This window comes from Hemicordylus capensis, chromosome 3 (assembly GCF_027244095.1).
Source record: "Hemicordylus capensis ecotype Gifberg chromosome 3, rHemCap1.1.pri, whole genome shotgun sequence".
NCBI classification, from domain to species: Eukaryota; Metazoa; Chordata; class Lepidosauria; order Squamata; family Cordylidae; genus Hemicordylus; species Hemicordylus capensis.
Genome location: NC_069659.1, coordinates 323665514 through 323687552, shown reverse-complemented (window position 1 = coordinate 323687552; position 22039 = coordinate 323665514). Strand labels below are relative to the sequence as shown.

General features: G+C 43.5%; 1 protein-coding gene across 1 annotated transcript; it reads left to right on the top strand.

The window, feature by feature from the left end:
- The first annotated feature begins 822 nt into the window (after window positions 1–822).
- LOC128350614 (membrane primary amine oxidase-like) lies at window positions 823–17165 on the top strand. Its single transcript, XM_053309007.1, has 5 exons — window positions 823–919; window positions 2727–4346; window positions 12655–12940; window positions 15143–15272; window positions 16623–17165. The coding sequence occupies exons 1-5, from the start codon at window positions 823–825 to the stop codon at window positions 16905–16907; spliced, it is 2418 nt and encodes an 805-aa protein (XP_053164982.1). The 3' UTR covers window positions 16908–17165.
- The last annotated feature ends 4874 nt before the right edge of the window (window positions 17166–22039 follow it).

Below are 22039 nucleotides of genomic sequence, written 5' to 3'. Positions count from 1 at the left end.
AAAATCATTTAAACATTAAAATGATTTAAAACCCAACTATAAAAGTATTAAAACTATAAATTTAATTAAAAGCCTGGGTGGATAAATATGTTTTCAGTGCCTTTTAAAAAATTGCCAGAGAGGCAGAGACTCCTATTTCAACAGGGAGCACTTCCCAAAGCCCAGTTATGCATCTTGGTTGTAAGTAAATCAGTTTGGAAACTCCCAGGGACTCGAATCTGGCTGCTCTAATACAAAGTTACTGCACTAATATTCACCTATGTGGAAGAGAAATCCTGGTGTATCACAGCAGTCTCTCTGTGTTCCAGGAGAGGGTGCAGAAAATAGGGCGTTTTGGCTAATCCTTTGCTGACATGGAGCAGCTGGAGAAGGTTCAGCCAGGGCACTTTAAACTGGTCAGAACTTTATGTTATGGTGGATATTCATCTTTAAACCTCCCAGTTTCCCCCCACTGTGCTGGGAACCTTTTCCTTTGGCAACACAAAGGAACAATGAACATGCTGGAGCTACAATTGCATTTTATTTTTTAAAAAATCAGCACAAATCACTAACCAGGAGGATAATTCAGAAAACACTGTAAATTAATTGATTGGAAATTTATACGTTGAAGTTCAAATATTTATCCTGGCTTTTGTCTTCTGGCCACAAGGCCAGAATTGACTGTACAATTAAAACACAAAATGTTTTTTTAAAAAATAATAAATGTTTTTATTTAGGATGCGAAATCAAACTAAATAAATAAATAAATAAAATACCTGGATACAAATTATCCAGCGTTTGAGCCACTGCACTCCTGATGTGAGCAGGATCCACCCAAGAATGATGGAGGTCTGTGTGTCAACTCACTTGCAAAACAAGGTGGAAAGGACAGGACGGTGGAGTATGGACTACAATGCTGCCGTTATTCTTTGGCCCAGCAGTGAGTGGTGGGAGGCGCAAAGTAGAGTGACACACATGGCCAGCACAAGCTCTTGTGTGACCAGGGCAATTTTCAGTCTAGCTGCTCAACAGCAGCAAAATCTCTCTGTTTAGGGAAGTCGCATTTGAAATGTAAACAGCAGGGGGAGCAGTCTAGCAGAAACTAACAACCCCCCAAGTCAGCAACTTTCTTATGTTGGATATACGACATCCTAGCTCTATATGACAGCGATTAAATTCGATATGAGGCATTGGAAATGTGAACGGCACCCTGCTGTCTGCGTAGGGACTGTGGTGTCATAATACAGGAAGTGTGGAAACACACTTCCGAGATCCACGGTGACCCCGTTGCAGGGTCTAATCTGGAAAGCACCCAGGGCACAGTTTTGCGAGCAGTAGTGAGCATCCCATGAGAGTGCAGAGATTGTGATAGACTATTTCATGCACACAGAGAGAGAGAATGTCAAGGAGGTATTGCTGGATCGACTGCCCTGGCTCCTGTTGAGGACAGGGCTGAAGAGCTAAGCGTCAGGAGGGAGAGTACCAGGGTCACTGTGAAAGTACCTCCCCTCTGTACTGAGGCACAATAAAGAGGGAAACGAATCAGGTCTGCAACAGGCAGCTTCTGACACATTACCCCCCCCCCCCCTTGAATCAATTATTAAGAGGTGACATTAAACCAGCTCAACACCAGTCTCACCTTGGAGAGCCCCATGTCTTGATACTCTAGTGGCCTGGCAGGATAAATGGGGTTTTAGCAGACACTGGGTGGGTTGGGCTTGTATGGATCATGGGGAAGGAAGCAGCAAGGGGGTGGTAGGACCCACCTGAAGGAGGGAATTCCAGAGCCTGGTGCAGAGATGGCCCTTCCAGGAAGGTTAGGTAGTTGCCTCCAGCATAAGCCCCTGATGAGGAGTGTGAGGGTAGCAAACCCAGCCATTCCCCACAGGACTTTCTGCTGCCAGCTGCCACCGCCCTTCTGCACTTCACTGAGGTGTGCTGCTCAATACGAGAGGAGCACTCCCTTCTCTCCACAGGAGCTAGGGATGCCCCTGCCACCACTGCCCAGCTTGCTGACATATTTTGAGTGCCAATGCATGCCAGCACTGCTTGTCCAGCAGCATGGCTTGCTGAGCACCAATGTGCAGATGGGAAGGGCATCATATTGACCTTTGCCTCAGACAGTAAAATGTCTTGACTTAGGGGATGGGAAGGCCACTAGCTTCATGGACACCATATGAGCATCAGCAAGTGAGGGCAAGTATAACAGAGCCTCCCTTTTTCATGGGCTGGTAGAATCACATTAACGTAGGCAGTCCTTTAGATATGACATCATCTGGATACTCTTAAAGTGAGTAAACAGAGGATGGCAAATCCAAAGAAAAGGGGCCTAGTGTGGAAACAACCTTGTTTAGGGAAATTCAGTTAGGACTTAAGTGGTGTTTCTGAAACAAGAGTCAGCCATGAGAAGGCTTTCCTTTCTTTAGAGGGCTTCCAAAAATGCTCCACCCCCTTGAAACACAGCTTCATTTTACAAACCTCCACAAGCAAAATATTCTTTAAGAGTAATTTAAAGATTATCTAACTTGCAACTCATCAAATGATAAAGGTGTTCAGACTTGACTAATGATGCCATTAAGGGTGTTAATACATAATTACTTGTCTTGCATGAGATTCTTGAGAACTATTCTATAGGTGATATTTGATACACAGGCTTCAAATGCACTTGCATAACAGGCATTCCCTTTAAACTTGTGGTTTGCCACAAACTGGGACACTAAACCTAATTCAACTTTCACTCTGTTGAGCGTTCTGCAAAACTCAAGGAAGCCACTCTACAACGCTGATAAAAATGAAATGGAAATTACCTTGTCTTCTCCTAGCTATATGCACAGCTGTCGTCTTAATCTTAGTTTTGGTTTTCCAAAGGAAAGGAGAAAAGCCCATGATTTGTGAGAAGCAGGCCCAACAGGTGGGCTTGGAAGAAACAGACCATGATGTCCACATCCAGATATTTGATGACTTATGTCCAGAAGAGTTGGTCCAAGTGAAGAGGTACTTGCAAGTCAACTTGGGGGTGCCACTGGTAGATCCTCCTCAGGCCAAGCCATCTGACAATTGCATATATTCCATTGTACTTCAGCTTCCACCCAAAGCAGAAGTGCTGAAATTCCTGGATCATCAAGGGACCAGGCCCACACGAGAAGCTCTGACTGTGGTCTATTTTGGAAATCAGGAGGATCCAAATGTCACAGAGTATGTGGTGGGTCCTCTTCCAAAGCCAACATACCACCAGGATGTCACAGTGCAAAAGTACGGGGGGAAATTGCCTTATTACCGAAGGTTTCTTTTGAAAAATGAGATGAATGAAATCTATTCGTTTTTGAAGAATAAGGAATACCCCAAGGCTCCAAACTTTATGTACAAGGTGCTGGATTACAATGGAGCCAATCTTTTTTACTCCCGTGCAGTGCCTCCAGGGCTAAAATCTGGAGATCGCAAAATCTGGCTAGGTCATTTCCAAAATGTTTCTGGCTTTTACTTGCATCCGGTTGGAATGGAAGTGCAGGTGGATGTTAGCAGCTGGAATATTTCCCAGTGGAAGGTGCTGAAGGTGTTCTATAATGGACAATACTTTGAGGACATGGAAGATATTGAGAGACAGTTCAATCAGGGGCAGATTAAAGTAGCTAAAGTCAAAAAGCCTCCTCTTGATGGTGGATACTCATCCCTGAAGTCGAGGGTGCCACACAAGGGGCCAGGCCCATTGCACTATGAGCCTCGTGGCCCACGCTACAGCATCAGGAATAACCAAGTTGTCTTCATGGGCTGGAGTTTTGCCTTTGGGATGGATGCTAACAGGGGACCACGTCTCTTTGACATCTGGTTTAGTGGTGAGAGGATCATCTACGAGTTAAGCTTACAAGATGCAACTGCCCTCTATGGATCCAACACTCCAGCAGCAATGCTGACCAGGTACATGGATGTTAGCTTTACCCTTGGAAATAATGCCTTCACACTCATTCAGGGTGTGGATTGTCCTTACTTGGCTACCTATTTGGACAGGCACTATTTCATTGATTCATCCTTACCTGTCACCCGCAAAAATTCTATTTGCATCTTTGAGCAGAATTCTGAGTTGCCTATACGACGCCATTATGATAGTGCACAGACTCCTTTATATGGAGGGTTGGTTGACTCAGTTCTGGTTTTTAGATCTATATCTACAGTTGATAATTATGACTATGTCTGGGATTTTGTATTTCATCAAAATGGAGCTGTTGGTGTCAAGGTACATGCCAGTGGGTACATTCTATCTGCTTTTTACTTTGGTGATGCCCGAGAATTTGGCAACAGGGTTGAAGAGTGGACATTAGGAACAATTCACACCCACAACATTCAGTACAAAGTGGATATGGACATTGGTGGTAAGTGGCAGCATGTTTCATGTGTTTTAGAAAATTCAGTTTCTTCTGTGTCTGTTCAGTGCTTTGCTTGCTGGTATCCTGTGGCTGCTTTTTGTTCTGTTTTATATGTGACAGAAAATGCTTGCTTTGATCTTTTTATTCCTTGAGATTGGAATATTTTTTCTTGGGTCTAATTTGTAACCTATGCAAATGTTCTCCTTGTTGCAGCTTTCATGACTGGATTACTTTGTTCTTCATTCCCATACTAACTATTCCAGTAGCACGTACAACGAGTGAGAGTGCAGTTCTCAAGGAGAGACTTGCACCCCTTGTAATTAAAGTTGCAGCAGACAACAGAGTGAATGCAATCTTGGTTAATTTATAAATTCCTCCAAGAACCTCTGGATATTAGTAGGACTCATGTTGGGACAACTAATGAAAAGCACTGAATATTAAGGGAAGCCTAGGGTGTCTGTGCAGACCTTCCGAGAGCATAATGTCTTCCAAGGTAGTAGCCTCTGTTCCATTAGGGAGTATCTAGGTTGATAGGTGAGCAAGAAGAGACTGATTCAGATGTTATCCAAAAGTCCCACTGTAACCATGTATGGTGGAGCAAAGGGGGAGGACGTTCCTTCCCTGCCACATCACTCACCCATGTGCCCTGCATCTTATGGTTTTAATGGGGTTTGTCTAAAGAGGGGAAAACCCTCCCTGTGATGGTGGGGTTCATCTATGACTGCAAGGGTGGATCTATCCAACCTTACAATCACAGATGTGCCCACCACCATGGGGAAGGCTCTTCAGACAAGCCCCATCAAAACCGTGAGAGGCAGGTCGTGAGGGTAAGTGACGTGCTGAGGGTGGGACTTCCTCGTCCTCCATTTTGCTGTACATAGCTACAGCAGGGCTTATTAATAATGTCTGGAGGAGGCTAAGGTGCAGGCCAATAGTGGAGTTATAGGTCAGGCAGTTTGTTTCACAGTTGTAACTTCCAGCCAATCTTCCAGCTTTCTCTCTGTGTGTATATGGGGGGTAGGTTTGTTGCCACTGGTGCTTGCAGCTCTGATTTCCTAATTGTGTCTAATCAATGTCACAATTGATGGGGAGGAAAATATTCTGTGTTGCCAAATACTTTGTCCACGTGGAGAAGCTGGGGGAAAATTTCAACCAGGGCACTGGAGGATGATCAAAGCAACAAAAGCTGCATGTGAAAGAAGATATTCCTCCTTAAAATCCAGTTTGCCACACAGTGGGCTGGGACCTTTACACGGGGGCTTTTCACATGATCGCACAGGCAGGTGGGCAGGGTGAAGACAGAGTTAAGTCTACCTTCTCTGCAGACAATTCAGACTGGCTGCAGCCACACCGCTGCACACACGGTTGTCACAGTGATGACTGGTGCAGTGTTCCGGAGGCCAGGGCAATCCCACAATGCATTGTGTGATGAGCCTGGTGCATTGGGGAATTCCCCTGAGAGAGCTCTAGGTGCTTATCTCTGTGTCAGCACGGGTTGCCAGCAGCCTCTGCTGACACATGATCACAGGACCTGGGTTAGCGGTGCACTTGCTCTGTTAACCCAGGCTAAGAGCTGGGCTGCGGTACTGGGTTTGGTGCCATGGTACTGACGGAATCTGTGTGGACCTCAGCAGTTCTCATGGGTAGCCAAGCCCAGGCTGGCCGCTCCTGAGAACAGCCTCACTATGAGCATCCTTGATGGATTACATACAGAGAAATAACTAAATTGTTTTCCTTATCTGGAGTTTTTCCTTTGGGGTAAACACAAACAGGGACCATATATTTCTGACATCCAATTTGAGCGTGCAAAATGCAGACGGGTATATAGGGAGTTTCTTCAGTAAATAACTCCAGCAGTAAATAACTCCAATTAAAGCAATTTCTGTCTGACACTGGATCATTTTCCAGATTACGCGCTGCGACGTGTCCGCAACGTTTCCACTAAGTGCCCCTCCGTATTGCCTATGCTTCCACATCGGTGTTGTTGCATTGTCAGCAGGGTGCTGTTCACATTTCCCATGCCTTGCTTTGAATTATATTGATGTGTTTTTACCCTTCAACATTGTAAATGCATTGCAGGAAAGAGCAGTACTTTTCCATTGTAGGGAGCTGTTGAATCTTTAAACCTTCTCTCTCTCTCTCTCTCTCTCTCTCTCTCTCTCTCTCTCTCTCTCTCTCTCTCTCTCTCTGATCACTCAACAGTCACCTAGCTCTCCCACTCCCACTAATTTCCCCAAAGCCTTTACAATCCCATATCAATATTTCCATTCCTTTCCATTCTCACTGGCTTCACATTTCCAAAGCATCCATTGCCTCCTCAAGCCACCACCGCCACCTCCCAGGAGAGCCCTGCAGCCCACCTCCTCCTGCCTGCAGCCCCGGCCAAGGTTGCTCCCCATCTTTCCCGCCTGGCCGGCACTCTCCTTCTCATGCTCTCCTTCCAGCCTGGTGCCTTGTGCTCTCCTTCCAGCCCAGCACTGATAGGCAGAGGAAGTGGTGGTGGCAGCAGTGACAAGCCAGGCACCTCCTGGGGCTTTCAAGCTCCTCCAGGCCCCAGACCCCTTCCCATGATTCCTAGTCCCAGAGGAGCTGCCACTCTTGCTGCCACCCACCATGGCCCCGTGAGGGTGGGGGTGGGGATGCAGAGACACTGGGTGGGCAGAGATGGTGAGCAGAGACAGAGACAGGGCAGAGATGCCAGGCAGGCAGCAGCCACCCACCTCCCCTACTCCTGTGGAGCAGAGCTTCCAGGCAGGCAGGCAGGGGTGGAAAGTGCAGGGCCAGGGCTGGGCAACCACTTCATCTGGAGTTGGTGTTCCTCCCTCCTCTCTGCCATTGGATTTAAAAAATATATATATTGGCTGTGATCATTTGTGCAAGGGTGCAATGATGTAAACAAATGCAATGATTCTTGTTTGGGAGTGATGCTTCACCCTGCTGGCAGATTTGCTCAAGTCAGCTGAAAAATTAAAAACAATAAAAATCTCTATGTCACCCCGACCCCCAACTCCATTGGCCCAAATGGAGCAGGAGAGAGGGGCAGATGAACATGTTTTGAGGAGAATATGGACACCTCCTGCCTTGCAAATACGTTACAGGGGATGAAAAGTATGAATAAGCACCAGCCTGCAATGCAGCATTGAGCAACCCTTTACTCTCGGTTTTAAACTGTTGCACTATCCCATCACACTTTGCAACCTGTTGCAAATCCATAGTCTGGGAAATTCCTGGGAGATCTTCTTTCCCAGCGAAAATATCTGTGAACATATATCTTTTATGTGAATCATTCATACCTCAAAAGCATGAAAATTCCAACTGCATCTTTGAGCGGAATTCTAAGGTTCCTTCTCAATGCCGTTACAATTTGAGGACTCCATTTTATGAGTGTCTGCAGGATTCTATCCTGATTTTATGAATAATTTGTTTCTGCTGTGTTAGAACAGAGTCACTGGAGTCAGGTACATGCTCACAGCTACACCAATTAATCCCTCTTCTTTGGTGACTTGATAACTGGGTTGAAGAAGTGATCCTTATGATAATCTACAATCCTGGCAATCATGTCAGAGTAAACGTGGACATTGAGATACATCTGACTGATTTTTTCTTTCTTTTAAATTTGAAAAAGATACACAGGGATAACTGAAAGTGCTTTTCTCTCTCTTGATCTTTTAAAACATTCTAACAATACTTATTTAGAGTGTTTGTGGCATTTTTTAAAGGTTTCATTGTAATTCACATATATCTCATTAAACCTTAAATAAGCCCTTCCTCTAAGGCATATCAGTCAGTCTTTTCATCTCCATATTGCCAATGAGGGCCAAGGTCAATTAGAGCTGTAGCTTACCTGAGCTACCCTGTGAGCTTCGTGGCAGAGGCAAAGTTTTACTTCTCAGGGCTTTCTGGTTCACAGGTCAGTTTCTTAGGTGCCGTAGTATGCTAAGTAAAGTGTGCCGTCAAGTCGATTTCGACTCCTGGCGCCCACAGAACCCTTTGGTTTTATTTGGTTGTATACAGGAAGGGTTTATCATTGCCTCCTCCTGTGCAGTATGAGATGATGCCTTTCAGCATCATCTTATAGTGCTGCTGCCCGATATAGTAGCAGCGGGGATTCGAACTGGCAACCTTCTGCTTGTTAGTCAAGCATTTTCCCACTGCGCCACTTAAGGTGGTATGCTAGCATACTATAAGTATAACTGAGTATGACAATAATTAAGACTACAAAATTGTTCATCATTTCTCAGTGTTAGAAGGTGGAAACTTCCTAAAATGTTTTTTAAATGGTATATTTAATGTGCAGCTGGTCATAGTGAGAGCTGGTGTAGTGGGTAGAGTGTTGGCCTAAGACCAAAGAGACCAGAGTTCAAATCCCCATTCAGCCATGAAACTCAATGTGTGACTCTAGGCCAGCCTTTTATTTTTCAGCCTCATCTAACTCACGGCAGGGGCGTATCTAGGGTAGGGCAGGCAGGGCACGTGCCCCGGGCACCACTTGAAGGGGGCGCCATTTTGTAAAATTAAAAAAAAAATTAAATGGCTGCTGAAAACAAAATGGCCACTGTACATGCTCAAATGGCCTCTGTGAGGCCCTAGGTCATGCCAGGCCTTGCAGAGGCCATTTGAGCATGCGCGGTGGCCATTTTGTTTTCAGTGGCCTTAAAAAAAAAGATTATTTTTAAAAATGGCCACCACACACGATCAAATGGTCCCTGCGAGGCCCTAGAGGCCAGTGGGGTGAGGGGGAACCTTTGCAAACTCCGCCAGCCTTTAGGAAGCCCCCCAAAGGGGCTACAGGTAAAAATAAATAAATAATATAATATAAGAGACTGTACACATATTCAGATTGGCACTATGTACAGAGAATCAGGGCTTGTGAATACTGAGCTGACACTTATGAGCTAGGATTGTATTCATTTGCTCTTACTTTGCTTCTTGTGATAAGTGAGTTAAATGTGATGTCTTGCTAATGTGGCTATTAATGGTGAGTTTGTCTTTGAATCAGTGTGAAATCCTTAGTATTAAGGCCCACTGGGAGTTTCTTGCTCTCTTTCTCTCATTTTAACTGTCTTTCTGAAAGACTAGAATATATTCCAAGCAGTGACTCAGTTTACTTTGCATATCCTTTAATTATTTACAGAGTATCTGGGAAAAGTCAAATTCTCCATTTATTTTTAAAACTTATGTACTGGTGATGCTACAATGCATAGTAGAGAATTAGACAGGCACCTCTGTTTAGTTTTCCAAGTACATCTCCAAATAGTATTTGGGTATTTCATGAGCCCCCGCATACTGAAATTTGTAGTTTTCCAGCATTTTTTGGTCTGGCTAAGTCCACTGCTAAATAGTTTTTGAAATATTAAAAGATTAACAAGCTTGACTTGTATTTTTCAGCTGATATTACGGTAAAGTTATCTGAAAGATGGGTGTCAGATGCTTGGACAGGGGGCGCAATTTCAGTGCTTGCCCTAGGCACTATTTTCCCTAGATACACCTATGACTCACGGGGTTGTTGTGAGGACAAACATAACCATGTATGGTTCCTCTCTGGGCTCCTTGGAGGAAGAGCAGGAATTGTAATGAAATGTTTGAGATCTGTCAAAGCTGATGATAATTTCCCCTGAAAGAAAACAGCTGAAATGCAGACTAACCAAGTGTGGTTTGCTAAATGAGAAACACCTGGTACTGCTGAAGATTTTGACCAGCTCAGCATCAGCAATCATGTGGGGGAAGGGAATTTCAGTGATTGCTCCTTTCCCTGGAAGCACTCTGTGTCACCTGAAAATATGTCCCTGAGGGTCTGATGCTGCGTAAGTCGGGAACTCAGTACTGCTGAGTATACAGCACTCACACTTCTCACTGAGAAACGCCCACATTTTGTTAATCTGGATGTCACCCAGTTTTGTTAAAACCAGCGGTGGGAACCACATGCCTCAAACAGAGTATGTCATGTCAGAATTTGTACACAGTTGAAGCATCTTGTCTCAGAGATTAGCATATCTTCTCCACCCTCTTCCCAAGCAGACTTTGATAGTAGGCTTTTGAATTATTAAACACAGTTGATGTTTGGTTTTAATATTATATTATTCTTTTAACCCCCAGCATTTTTTCTCCACATTCTGCTACTGAATTAAGAGCCTGTTCTTCATGTGGAGATCTTGAAGAAACAGCACTACTACTTTGTAACTGTGGTTTTATCACTATGCCTTTGAAGCACAGTAGTACCCCAGCACAGTATCTCCAGTGACTGTTGCTGGTCTCTATCTTATGTTTCTTTTTAGACTGTGAGCCTTTTGGGGACAGGGATCCATCTTATTTATTTTTTATTTCTCTGTGTAAACTGCCCTGAGCCATTTTTGGAAAGGCGGTATAGAAATTGAATTATTATCAATAATAATAATAATAATAATAATAATAATAATAATAATAATAATAATAATAATAGGCGCCCTGGGTGCAGTTCCAAAAGACCTTGAGGAGCACCTCAACACCATGGGGGCCACAGGGGTCACCATCAGCCAATTGCAAGGGGCAGTTTTACTGAGAACAGCCTATATTCTGCGATGATATCTATAACAACAACAACATTGACAATAAAATCCAGCCATCCTAGGTCCTTGGGAAGGACCCGATGTCTGGATAAAACAAACCAGTCAATAACACCTGTCTGACTGTGTAAACAAGATGATAATGGGTTCATATTAACTATGGACTACTGTCATATTTAGAGGCTATTTTCATGAGCAGCCAAGAGCAGATCGCTCTTGCCTGCTCATGAGAAGCAGCGGGAGGCAAGTGGTTGCTGCTGCCACAGCAAACCCACCTGTGGACCTCTCTTTCAAAATGAGGTTAAGAGAGCAAGTTCTTAACCTCATATTTTGGTCACCTGGCAGCCCCTGTGGGGTCCATGGCCAGTGTTGGGGAAATCCCCACAATGCACCACATACTCATGCAGTGCATTATGGGAGTTTTGGGTGGTGGGCTACAGTTCTCAGACCCCGACCCTCTGTGCTGCCAGATGCAACTGACAGTTGTCTGGGCGGGCGATCCACCCGCCTAGCAGGAGCATGTTGGGAATTCTCTCTGGTAAGAGATACCATTCTATTACAGCAGAGTGCACTGAGGCACAACACAGCAGAGTCTGCCGAGGCATGCGTGTATGCTGAGAGTAAAAGAAACTTGGAGCCAGTTCATACTTTCCAATCAATATAAGGAGTCTTTATTAGTGAACTCCATTCTAGATAGTGAAGTGGAGAGATAGGATCTCTAATCTAGCTAGCTAGCTGGATGCAGAGGGATGGATTCTGCATCTCTGCACATATGGTGCAGGGAGAGAGGAGCATGGGTGTTGCAAGGGCAAAGAAAGGGAAGAAGGAAGTGGAAGGCAGGAAGTAAGCAAGTAAGTCCCTGAGAGTAGCAATTTACATATCAAAGGGATAGTGTCAGAGCAGTAGAGAAGGGATGACCAATGTCTTGACCCCTCTAGCCCTATGACTCACTAATCTGTCCCCCTCCTCTTTCATTGAGACATGAGACAGCACAGAGTCCTTCACTTCCAACAGAGCAGAGGGACTGTTTGAGGGGAGGTAAGTGTTAGCAGCCTTCCTCCCTGCTTTCCCTCCAGCCCTTTCTCACCAGTCGTGTAGCAATCATGTTGCTGCTGTGCTATAAATAGCTTCCTTTCCATCTACTTACCAATTTATGGCCCCGGACCATCCATTATTTTCTCCTAGTGGTTATCCTAAAAATTACATTGCCCTAAATAATACTACCTGTTCGCTGTAATCAGGATACTTGCATCAAACTTGCTTCTGTAGTTCCTTATGCTCTCTCTCCCTCTCTCCCAATCCCTGATACTTTTGCCCATTTTCGTTTTTGCAGATACAGGAGGAGAGCTGATCTTCTGGTAGCAAGCATGCTAAGCAGGGTCCACCCTGGTTTTGTATTTGAATGGGAGACATGTGTGAGCACTGTAAAATATTCCTCTCAGGGCATGGGGCTGTTCTGGGAAGAGCATCTGCATGCTTGCATGCTGAAGGTTTCAAGTTCTCTCACAGGCAATCTCAAAGATAGTGCTGAGAGACACTCTTGCCTGCAGCCTTGGGAAACGCTGCTGCCAGTCTGTGTAGACAATACTGAGCTAGATGGACCAATGGTCTGACTTGGTATATAGCAGCTTCTTATGTTCCTATGACAAACGGAAATTCAGCATCACTGTATCTCCATGTCTGGGAAAGCTTTATTTGTGTGGACATAGACTAACTAAGCAGCTTAAGAATATGGTTTCTCACTTGTGTTACTAATTTGTTTCCTTTTCTAGGTGTGAAAAATTCCCTGATAGCCAATGACATGACTTTCCAAACAGCAAAGATTCCTTGGAGTCCAGAGAATAAACGCCCCCAAATGCGGATGGTAAAAAAAGTCTTGGATACTGAGGACAAGGCCGCCTTCCGCCTTCATGACAGCATGCCCCGATACATATATTTTGCAGCCAATAGTACAAACAAGTGGGGCCATAAACGTGGCTATCGGATCCAGATAGTCAGTTTTTCTGGGGATCACTTGCCAGAAACAGACCCAATGGAGCGAGCCATCAGTTGGGGCAGGTAGGTGACTAATTTCTAGGTGCTCAAACCTAGAGCCAGTGTGGTGTAGTGGTTAGACTGCTGGACTAGGACTGGGGAGACCCGAGTTCAAATCCCCATTCATCCATGATACTTGCTGGGTGACTCTGGGCCACAGTCACTTCTCTCTCAGCCTAACCTACTTCACAGGGTTGTTGTTGTGAGGAGAAACTTAAGTATATAGTACACCGCTCTGGGCTCCTTAGAGGAAGAGTGGGATATAAAATGAAAATAATAAAAATAATAATAGTAATAATAATACTAATAACAACTGGAACATCTGCAAAAAATACAAGCTACCTGTAGCCAAAAATTGGTAGGACCATAAAATTGAAAAAGTCATAGAAAATGAAGATGCAACAATATTATGGGACTTCTGACTACAAACAGACAAACATCTGCCACACAATACACCAGATATAACTGTAGTCGAGAAGAAAGAAAAACAAGTTAAAATAATCGACATAGCAATACCCGGGGATAGCAGAATAGAAGAAAAAGAAACAGAAAAAAATAACAAAACACAAAGATCTACAAATTGAATTTGAAAGGCTGTGGCAGAAAAAGACCAAAATAATCCCAGTGGTAATTGGTGCCCTGGGTGCAATTCCAAAACAACTTGAAGAGCACCTCAACACCATAGGGGCCACAGAAATCACCATCAGCCAATTACAAAAAGCAACATTACTGGGAACAGCCTATATTCTGTGATGATATCTGTAATAATAACAGCTACAACCTTGATAATAAAATTCAGCCATCCATTCAGAGTCCTTGGGAAGGACTTGATGTCTGGATAAAACAAACCAGTCAATAACACCTGCCTGACTGTGTAAACAATAATAATAATGATAGGTTGAACACCCTCCTTAAACATAAAGGTCTTATGACTTTCAGTAATGGGGAGTGCACATTCATCATATTTATTTAGTCTGTATGCCCATCACTCTTTCTTTTTCCAGTTTCCACCTTGGGAGTATCTATTCCCTGGGCCGGACAAAACCCTGTAATCTTGGGAATGTTACATAGGCTTGGATAATGCTTGTGGCTATTATAATCCAGGCATTGATCAGATCCTATTTGGATTACTGCAACATGCTCTGTGTAGTGCTGCCTTTGAGGAGTATGTGGAAACTGTATCTGATGCTAAGGCATAATGGTTAGAATGTTGAACTAGGACTGGGAAGACCCGGGTTTAAATCCCCATTCAACTATGAAACTCACTGGGCGACTCTGGGCCAGTCATTTATCTCTCAGCCTAATCTACCTCACAGGGTTGTTGTGAGGATAAAAATAAGCATTTACACTGCTCTGAGCTCCTCGGAGGAAGAGCGGGATATAAATGTAATACATACATACATACGAGCATATTACTCCAAACTTACTCAAATCACATCCACTTCTCAGTTTTCCCCAGGTCCAATTCAAAGGCTAGTTGCCACCTTTAACATCCTATATGGTTTGGGCCCCAGGTCCTTTCTTAAGGAGACATCCGTGTGTTGCTGCCCACCCCTTAAAATCTGTAGGAGAGCTTCTGCTCTTTGTGCCTTCACTTGCTCTACACCCCCTGGAACTTCTCACTGCTGGGGAACTGGGCAACCAAAGCAGCATAGCAATGCTGACTTTTAACTCTTTGATGGTTTGCTTTTAATTTGTTTTTACTGTTGCTTTGTATGCTGTATTTAATTTTGTTGTTGGCTTCCTTGGGACTTCCAGGTGAAGGTAGGATAGAAAAGCAAACCAATAAATAAAGGCTGTATCTTTGTCAAGGGTTTATTTTTCAGTGCCAGAGCTTAGCCACAGAACATATGAAGAGAGAAACAGGGTGCCTCACAGCACGTGCAAACTGCCTGTCAGTTAGCACTGAATAACCTGTACCTTGTGTGAGTCCTTATACTCACACAGCTGTGATTTTTAAGGGGTGAGGTTCCCACGTCAGAACCAAGGCATCTCCTCTGTTTAAAAATTGCCCATTGGGATGAGAAGACGGATGCAAGGGTCCTGTTGCTAAACTCAGGATTTTTGGTTGGGATTTTTGCAATGCTGTAGTCATATTGGAGAAGAAGGAAAGCATCCACCATACTGGGAATTTCTGTACTGCAGCTTATCACTGGGCTCCCTCTCTAGGAATGTGGGCATCCCACTCACTTAGATCAGCAATGCTTCTCTTGTTGTGCTTATCAGGTACAAGCTGGCTGTCACTAAGCGGAAGGAGAACGAACCATTCAGCACCAGTGTCTATAATCAGATGGACCCATGGACACCTTCAGTTGCTTTTGCTGACTTCATAAACAATGAGACCATAGTCAATGAGGTGAGTTGTGATCTCTCTACAGTGCTGTCGGGCCTTATGGGCTGTCACCCAAACTCACACTGGGATCAGCCAAGTGTTGCTAATGGTCAGGGTGTGGTGCTTTCTAAATACCCTCCAGGCCATTTTGAACATCCTAGGTGATTTCCAAGACTGGAAATATGCTTGAGTGGGTGGAAAATGCCCTTGGAGGCATATGCAGGAGAGAACCAGCAAGAACAGGAATAGTTAACCCTGCCGATTCTTCCATACACATAAATTGCATTGCCCTTCACATTACATTGGTAAATGTAAGCTTGGAAACTGTCCTAAGAGCTCACAACCAGCTCAGTGCAGGCGAATTGCACAGGCACATGCAGATGGCCCATGCAGATTAGAAGAAAGAGTTTCCCTGCTGTGGCTTATTGCTCATTAATCAACATAGCTAATCCCTTTTCTTTTTCCAAAAGCAAGATAAAAGTTAGAGTTAAAGAAAGAAAACATACCATTACAAAATATACATCTAAACTTAGAAAAACAACTTAAAACGTACTTTTTGCATGAACATATTATCAGATAAGCGATAGGAAAGTTTTACGGGCCTCCGAACTGCTTCAAACGTTGCCCGGCTCGAGGGTTTGATGGCGGGTGGGGGGGGGAAGGACTTTAAGGGGGGGGGAGGATGCACTTACCCACCCACCCCCGCTGCGTTTTCCCCAATGTCGTATGTCTTGCTAAAGGCCCATTGGGGCAGCAGCGTACCTCCCTGCCGCCCCACTCCGACATTATCTGGAAGTAACTGTAAGTAACGACTGTGCACGTTGCTCGCACACACACATTGGGTGCATGTGCACGATGTATGTGATGTGCACTCGTGAGCGACACATGCAGTCGCAGCTGCTACTTCTGATTACTTCCGGATAACGTTGGAGCAGGACGACAGGGAGGTACGCTGCCACCCCGATGGGCTTTTAGCGAGATGTGCACCGGTGGGGGAAATGCAGTGGGGTGTGTGTGTAAGTGCATCCTCCCCCACCCTTAAAGCCACCCACCTGCCATTGAACCGGCCTCCGCCAGTTTCATGCACATCCCTAAAATGTGATGGCTGCTGTTTGTGGGACAAAGAAAAGGGATGGAGAATTACTGCAGCTGTAGCAAACTAGAAATATACACACCCTTCTCAACTACCAGGCTATACCAAACCCCAGAGAAATATGTACCCGCTTCTCAGCTACCAGGCCTTACTCTTTGTTTCCCCACACCAGCTCAGTTTCTCTGAATCTGCACATGTGTGATCCTTCCAACATGTCCACTTGCCAGGTTTCCCCTTAGATAACCAAATAAAACACGGTTCTTTTTCTCTTCCCTTGTTAGGATCTGGTTGCCTGGATCACTACTGGATTCCTGCATATTCCACATGCTGAGGACATGCCCAACACAGTGACACTTGGGAATGTGGTTGGCTTCCTTCTGAGACCCAACAACTATTTTGATGATGATCCTTCTATGTATTCTCCTGACAGTGTTTTCTTCACTGGCCAGCAGGACCCTACTTCCTGCAGTGTCAACCACCTTGCTTGCCTTTCAGAAATAACTTCATGCTTGCCCAACTTTCCACCTTTTACTTATGAGGGCTTCCAAAACCAGACAATGGACTGATTTCTTCTGAACTCCACTGGTTGGTAGGGGTGTGCATTTTGGAATTTTCTCGTTTCAATTTGTATCCGAATCAAAACACCCCCATTTTGTTTTGTAGCCAAATTTTCAGAATCCGAATCACCCCTGTTTTGTTTTGTTGCTGAATTTTCAGAATCCGAATCCAAATTGATTTGGATTTTTAAAAAGGGTCCCAGGGCAAAAAGAGTGGGTGGTCGTGGTAGTGTTCAATGGGTAGAAGCTACCACCCAAATTTCAAAGGAATTGGGCAAAGGGCTGTTTTTTTTGGTGAATTTTTTAAGTTTACACAAAATGGAGACTGACTCAGAGATCACTACAAAATGGAGGTCTGAAACAACAAAACGTTTTGTAGCCGAAATAGGGACGTTTTGTTTTGTATACAAAACACCCAAAACGGGCTATTTTGGGTACAAAACATTTTGTATCCGAAACGTTTCGCACAACCCTACTGGTTGGAGGTGTTTGAGTTGTTGGGAAAGAACAGCTCAGCACTAAGTCTGTATGTAATAAAGGTAGATATTCCTGAGTTTTGTCAAGGCAGTATTTTCTAAAGCCATATCTTAAGCCTTGCTTCCATGTGTTGTATCACTTTGTAAGTTTTGTTCGAAAAGGAGCTAAATGGCTAACAAGACTACATCTCAGCAATAAAATATCAAACACTTAAACATAACCAAAATTAGTAACCAGCTGCAATTAACAATGCCATCAACACGGGCAAAAGAATTCACATAGCACACAGCAAAAACAAACAAAAACCTTAAAGCAAAATTATTCAGTAAGCTAACTGACTATTGAGTGTGTATTGAAAAACATGGAAGGCAGCACCCCATATGCCAATGACCATGGGTAGTCCAGTAGCAGTAGCCTCCCAGCACCACCTACTGAACTTATCCTCTGGGTATGGATGGAGCTATCAAAAAATTGCACCCCAACCCCGTCCCCTCAAGACAATCTAGAAAGATACCATGGGATGCTATCAAAATCAGCAGGGTCACACTCTCCTACCTATTTTCTGGTATATAAGTTGTACACTATGACAATCTAGAGTTGGGTCATCACAATACACTCGGGCACCTTGTCAAACAAACAAACAAACAAACAAAAACATTTTCAGGGCCTGTCAAACCGCTCCAGTTTATCAGCATTTAACCAGGATAGCCAGGTGGCACTCTCTTGTGCAGGATGCCAGGTTGTTATCTATCATGGTTAAATTTAAGAAATCTCCCAGGCTGGTCAGGTGAGTTTTATGTTTATTTTCTTCTCTCTGACCAGGATTCTGACATTTCCTATAATGTGGCCAAATTGAGTGGTGGTCAATAGAACCAGACAGATATTAACATCTAATTAAAATGGTACACTATTGGATGGATTACTAACATAGTTCATTAATGCTTGTTAAATGTCTTTGTCTACTTTTGTTTTGCTGGTCAGAGACCGAAATAAATGTTTGTTTGATTGATTGATGCTGGAGCAGTTTGACCATAATTGCCTTGAAATTCACACAATCAGCTCCACAGGGCTTATCAGTCCTCATTAACCTTTTGACTAGGATCCTTGTGATTGTGTGAACTCAGCCTAAGTAAAGGACACACTGCAGCATCTTTTAATATAGTTGGTACATAGCCCTCGTTGACCAGATAGAAAGTCCTGATTAGTCCTGAGCCATTTTTGGAAGGGTGGTATAGAAATCAAATAAATAAATAGAGCTCTTTAAAGGATGGGTTGAGCACTGCTTTCTCCACTCAGGTAGTGTGGGTTTGGGAGACAGCATATAGCTGGCAATCTTCTCCAATGTTAGTCTCTCCAAAGGTCTGCACTTTGAGCACTGCATTTTGACTCTGGGTTTTAGCACGCATTGTTCCCAAAGGACCATTTGGTCTATTACTCTGGGGTAAGAGCAACCTGCAGGAAATTTTGTGCAACTTGCACAAATTGTTCTGGTCCAAGTCCATTTATTGTAATAGAGAAACTTGCCATTATACAGAATCCACCACAAAATGAGAAAAGCCTTTGCACATTTAATATTAAGTAGTATGACAAATTGTTACAGGAATCGTGAATAATGATACCAGGGAAACACCAACATCTCTGTGTTGGTCCCCAATGACATATAGCTTTTCTTTAGTCTTAGAATGCAACAACAATGCTTGAATGAGAAATTTTGCTTTACAGAAATTGTGCAAATGCAGCAATATTAGGCTGACGCCCAGTATGTCAGCCACTGTTTCCAGAAAGCTACGGGGAGCAGGATTTCTCTAAAAAGTGTGTGTGTGGCCGGGGGGGGGGGATTGGAGAGAAGAGCTTGTGGCTTTCATTAATGAGCTCCTCCCCACCCACCCCCATTTTCGAACACTGTATTATGTAAGAAATGATAGCATTATACTGGTAGAACTCTTTGGTTTGAAATATCTAACAGCCATAAAATGGAATCCACCACCTTGAATGGAAAGCAGATTACATAGGCTTCTGGAACTTATAAAGTTTTGTGGGTATTTTGTGCCTATCTATTCCTGCTGACGTTCATTAGTTCTTTCACATATCACTCCACACAATCCAGACTTCAACGTGCCACAAACAGAGGTCAGAGACTAATCAGCTTTATTGCAGCATGGGGCCTGCAGAGCACTTGAGCAACTAAACCAAGCCATATGTTACAAGAAAAGCTGTACTGCTGTAAGGTCTGGAATCACAGGGGATAAGTCCCTTAAATAACATCTGGCATATTGCTAGTAAAGAGATATAGCCAAGAACCTGGGTAAGAGGAAGTAGGAAAGAAAAGGTAGTTCTGTCGAGTCGGTGTCGACTCCTGGCAACCACAGAGCCCTGTGGTTTTCTTTGGTAGAATACAGGAGGGGTTTACCATTGCCTTCTCCAGCATAGTATGAGATGATGCCTTTCTGCACCTTCCTATATCGCTTCTGCCCAATATAGGAGTTTCCCATATTGTGGGAAACACACCAGCAGGGATTCGACCCAACGGCCTCCTGCTGTCTAGATGGCTTAAGAGGAAGTAACCACTTGTGAATTCTAAGAGCTGGAGATGCTCTCTTCTCATAAAGCAATCTTTAGGACATTACAAGTACACATCACAGAAGCAGGTGACAACACAACAGAATTATTTAAATTGTTCTTTAAATGGGATCTTGTAAGGTGCTGAACATTTTTAGCTGGTTTGAGCTAAGCATGAACTGAAGAAACTGGCTGTGTGGCAGGACAGAACACTTTAATGTATATCTATCTGCATGGCCCTGCTAACTTGGCAAAGAGGCACCTTTTAACATTGTGATTCTCTTTATTTAGCAGGGCGAGAGTAACTGGCCCTATCTACTCCCAGCTCAGCATCCCTCCAGTGGCTGTTGCTGGTGTCCATCTTATATTTCTGTTTAGATTGTGAGCCCTTTGAGGAAAGGGATCCATTTCATTTTTTTATTTTTTCTCTATGTAAACTGCCTTGGAAATTTTTGTTGAAAAGTGGTATATAAATAGTTGTTATATCTGTATAAGCAGCCTCATTTAAACAGATTTCATCCAGAGGTGTCTTGGTAGTGCCTATGCTGTGAATCTTTATGGCTTCCTTCTTCCTTCCTTCTTCTTCTATTCCTTCTTAATGGCATGTGTTGCTATCCACAGCTTAATCAGTTCTTCCACCAAGACCTCTTTATTACGCAAAGATAAAATACCATCCAACAGATGTTACAAGTTAAAACAAAACCGGTTTCAATGTTAATACACCATCCTCAGTTGCTTACTGATATATTGACATTGAAACTGTTTTAACTTGTAACATCTGTTGGATAGTATTTTTTTATCTTTAGAATAAAAGTGTAATAAAGAGGTATTGGTGAAAGAATTGCTTAGAGTTAATACGTGCATAGCACACCAACTTATCAACTTACCCAAAGTTTAATCTCTGCAGTAAGAGAGGCTGGCAGTTAGCTTGTCTGGCAACCACACTTTGTGACTTAGAACCCTGTCTCCTTAATCTTGAATATATTGTGGTTGTGCAGTGGTGAGAGAAATACACTTTACACATCCCTAGAGATACTCTCAGCATTAAGACTGCTTCCTGTGTCTCAGGGCTGATTCCTGGCATTGAAAATGGCTTTTAAGGTCAAAAAAAGTTCCCCTGCAAAAGCTGTTGAAGAATAATCCTTTTGACTGGGGAAGGGGGAAATTGCCCGACAATTAGACCATCAATTGCTTTATATTGCTTGTTACTATATGACACAGAAAACTGCAATGTGTTCGTGGGGGGATGAAGAACTCAAGTAATATCTTCTGTTAACCATATTGCCTCACAAACTATCAATTTACAATGCCATTTGCCTTCCAGTGAGCTCAGACATATTACGAAGAAATCCAGCATGATGTGACTGTTCATAAACGGCCTGTCAGAAAGATTTATTCACATCAGTTATGCTTGTGTCAATCTAAAAGCAGAAAATCACTAAGCAAAACACTCAGCAATTTAGGGGGGAAATGTGAAGTTTGCAATTTGCTATTTCTGCAGTCATTCATTATTACTTTAATGGATGCATGTCTCCCAAAGTCAATTAACCTGGTGTCTTTGGTGCCGTTGTGCTCAAAATCAGATTATTTATGCATATCTCCCATTTTAGCAAAAAGACAGACTAGATTGAGATGTTTGAAGTAAATTAGATTTTTTGGTGTTTTATTTCACAAATATCAGTTAACACCTAAACATCACTCCAGCTGTCAGGCTCAAGAAATAAGCCCTGGTTATTCTTATATACATTGTAGCACCTTCATAATGGGCAGGCTGTCACACTTTGACACTCAACCGAGACCTTATCAAAACGTGTGCATCTTGTCACGAGACACATGTCTACATATATTGATCATTCTAAATTGCAAAGGTTATTAAAAATATAGCTTTGCATATTCTGATGTTGTGTACGCCTGTAGTGGAGTCACTCAAATCTGTATCTATACATGGGGACTCCAGAAAATTTGCAGGGAGTATGGGTTTTTTTTAAAATGCAGCCTGTTTCCCCTTCCTTACCCACCCTCTCTCAGGACCAAACAGACATGCCACAAGAGAATCATGGTTGAATCTCATAACATCTGTGTACTTTAGCAAGTGGGCCTTGGTT

Bases quoted from the DNA above. Each gene is read 5' to 3' on its own strand.
- LOC128350614 (XM_053309007.1), top strand. From the start codon at position 823: ATGGAGGTCTGTGTGTCAACTCACTTGCAAAACAAGGTGGAAAGGACA. The intron at 920-2,726 runs GTGAGTGGTGGG...CACTCTGTTGAG, and splicing joins CGTTATTCTTTGGCCCAGCA to CGTTCTGCAAAACTCAAGGA. The intron at 12,941-15,142 runs GTAGGTGACTAA...TGTGCTTATCAG, and splicing joins CGAGCCATCAGTTGGGGCAG to GTACAAGCTGGCTGTCACTA.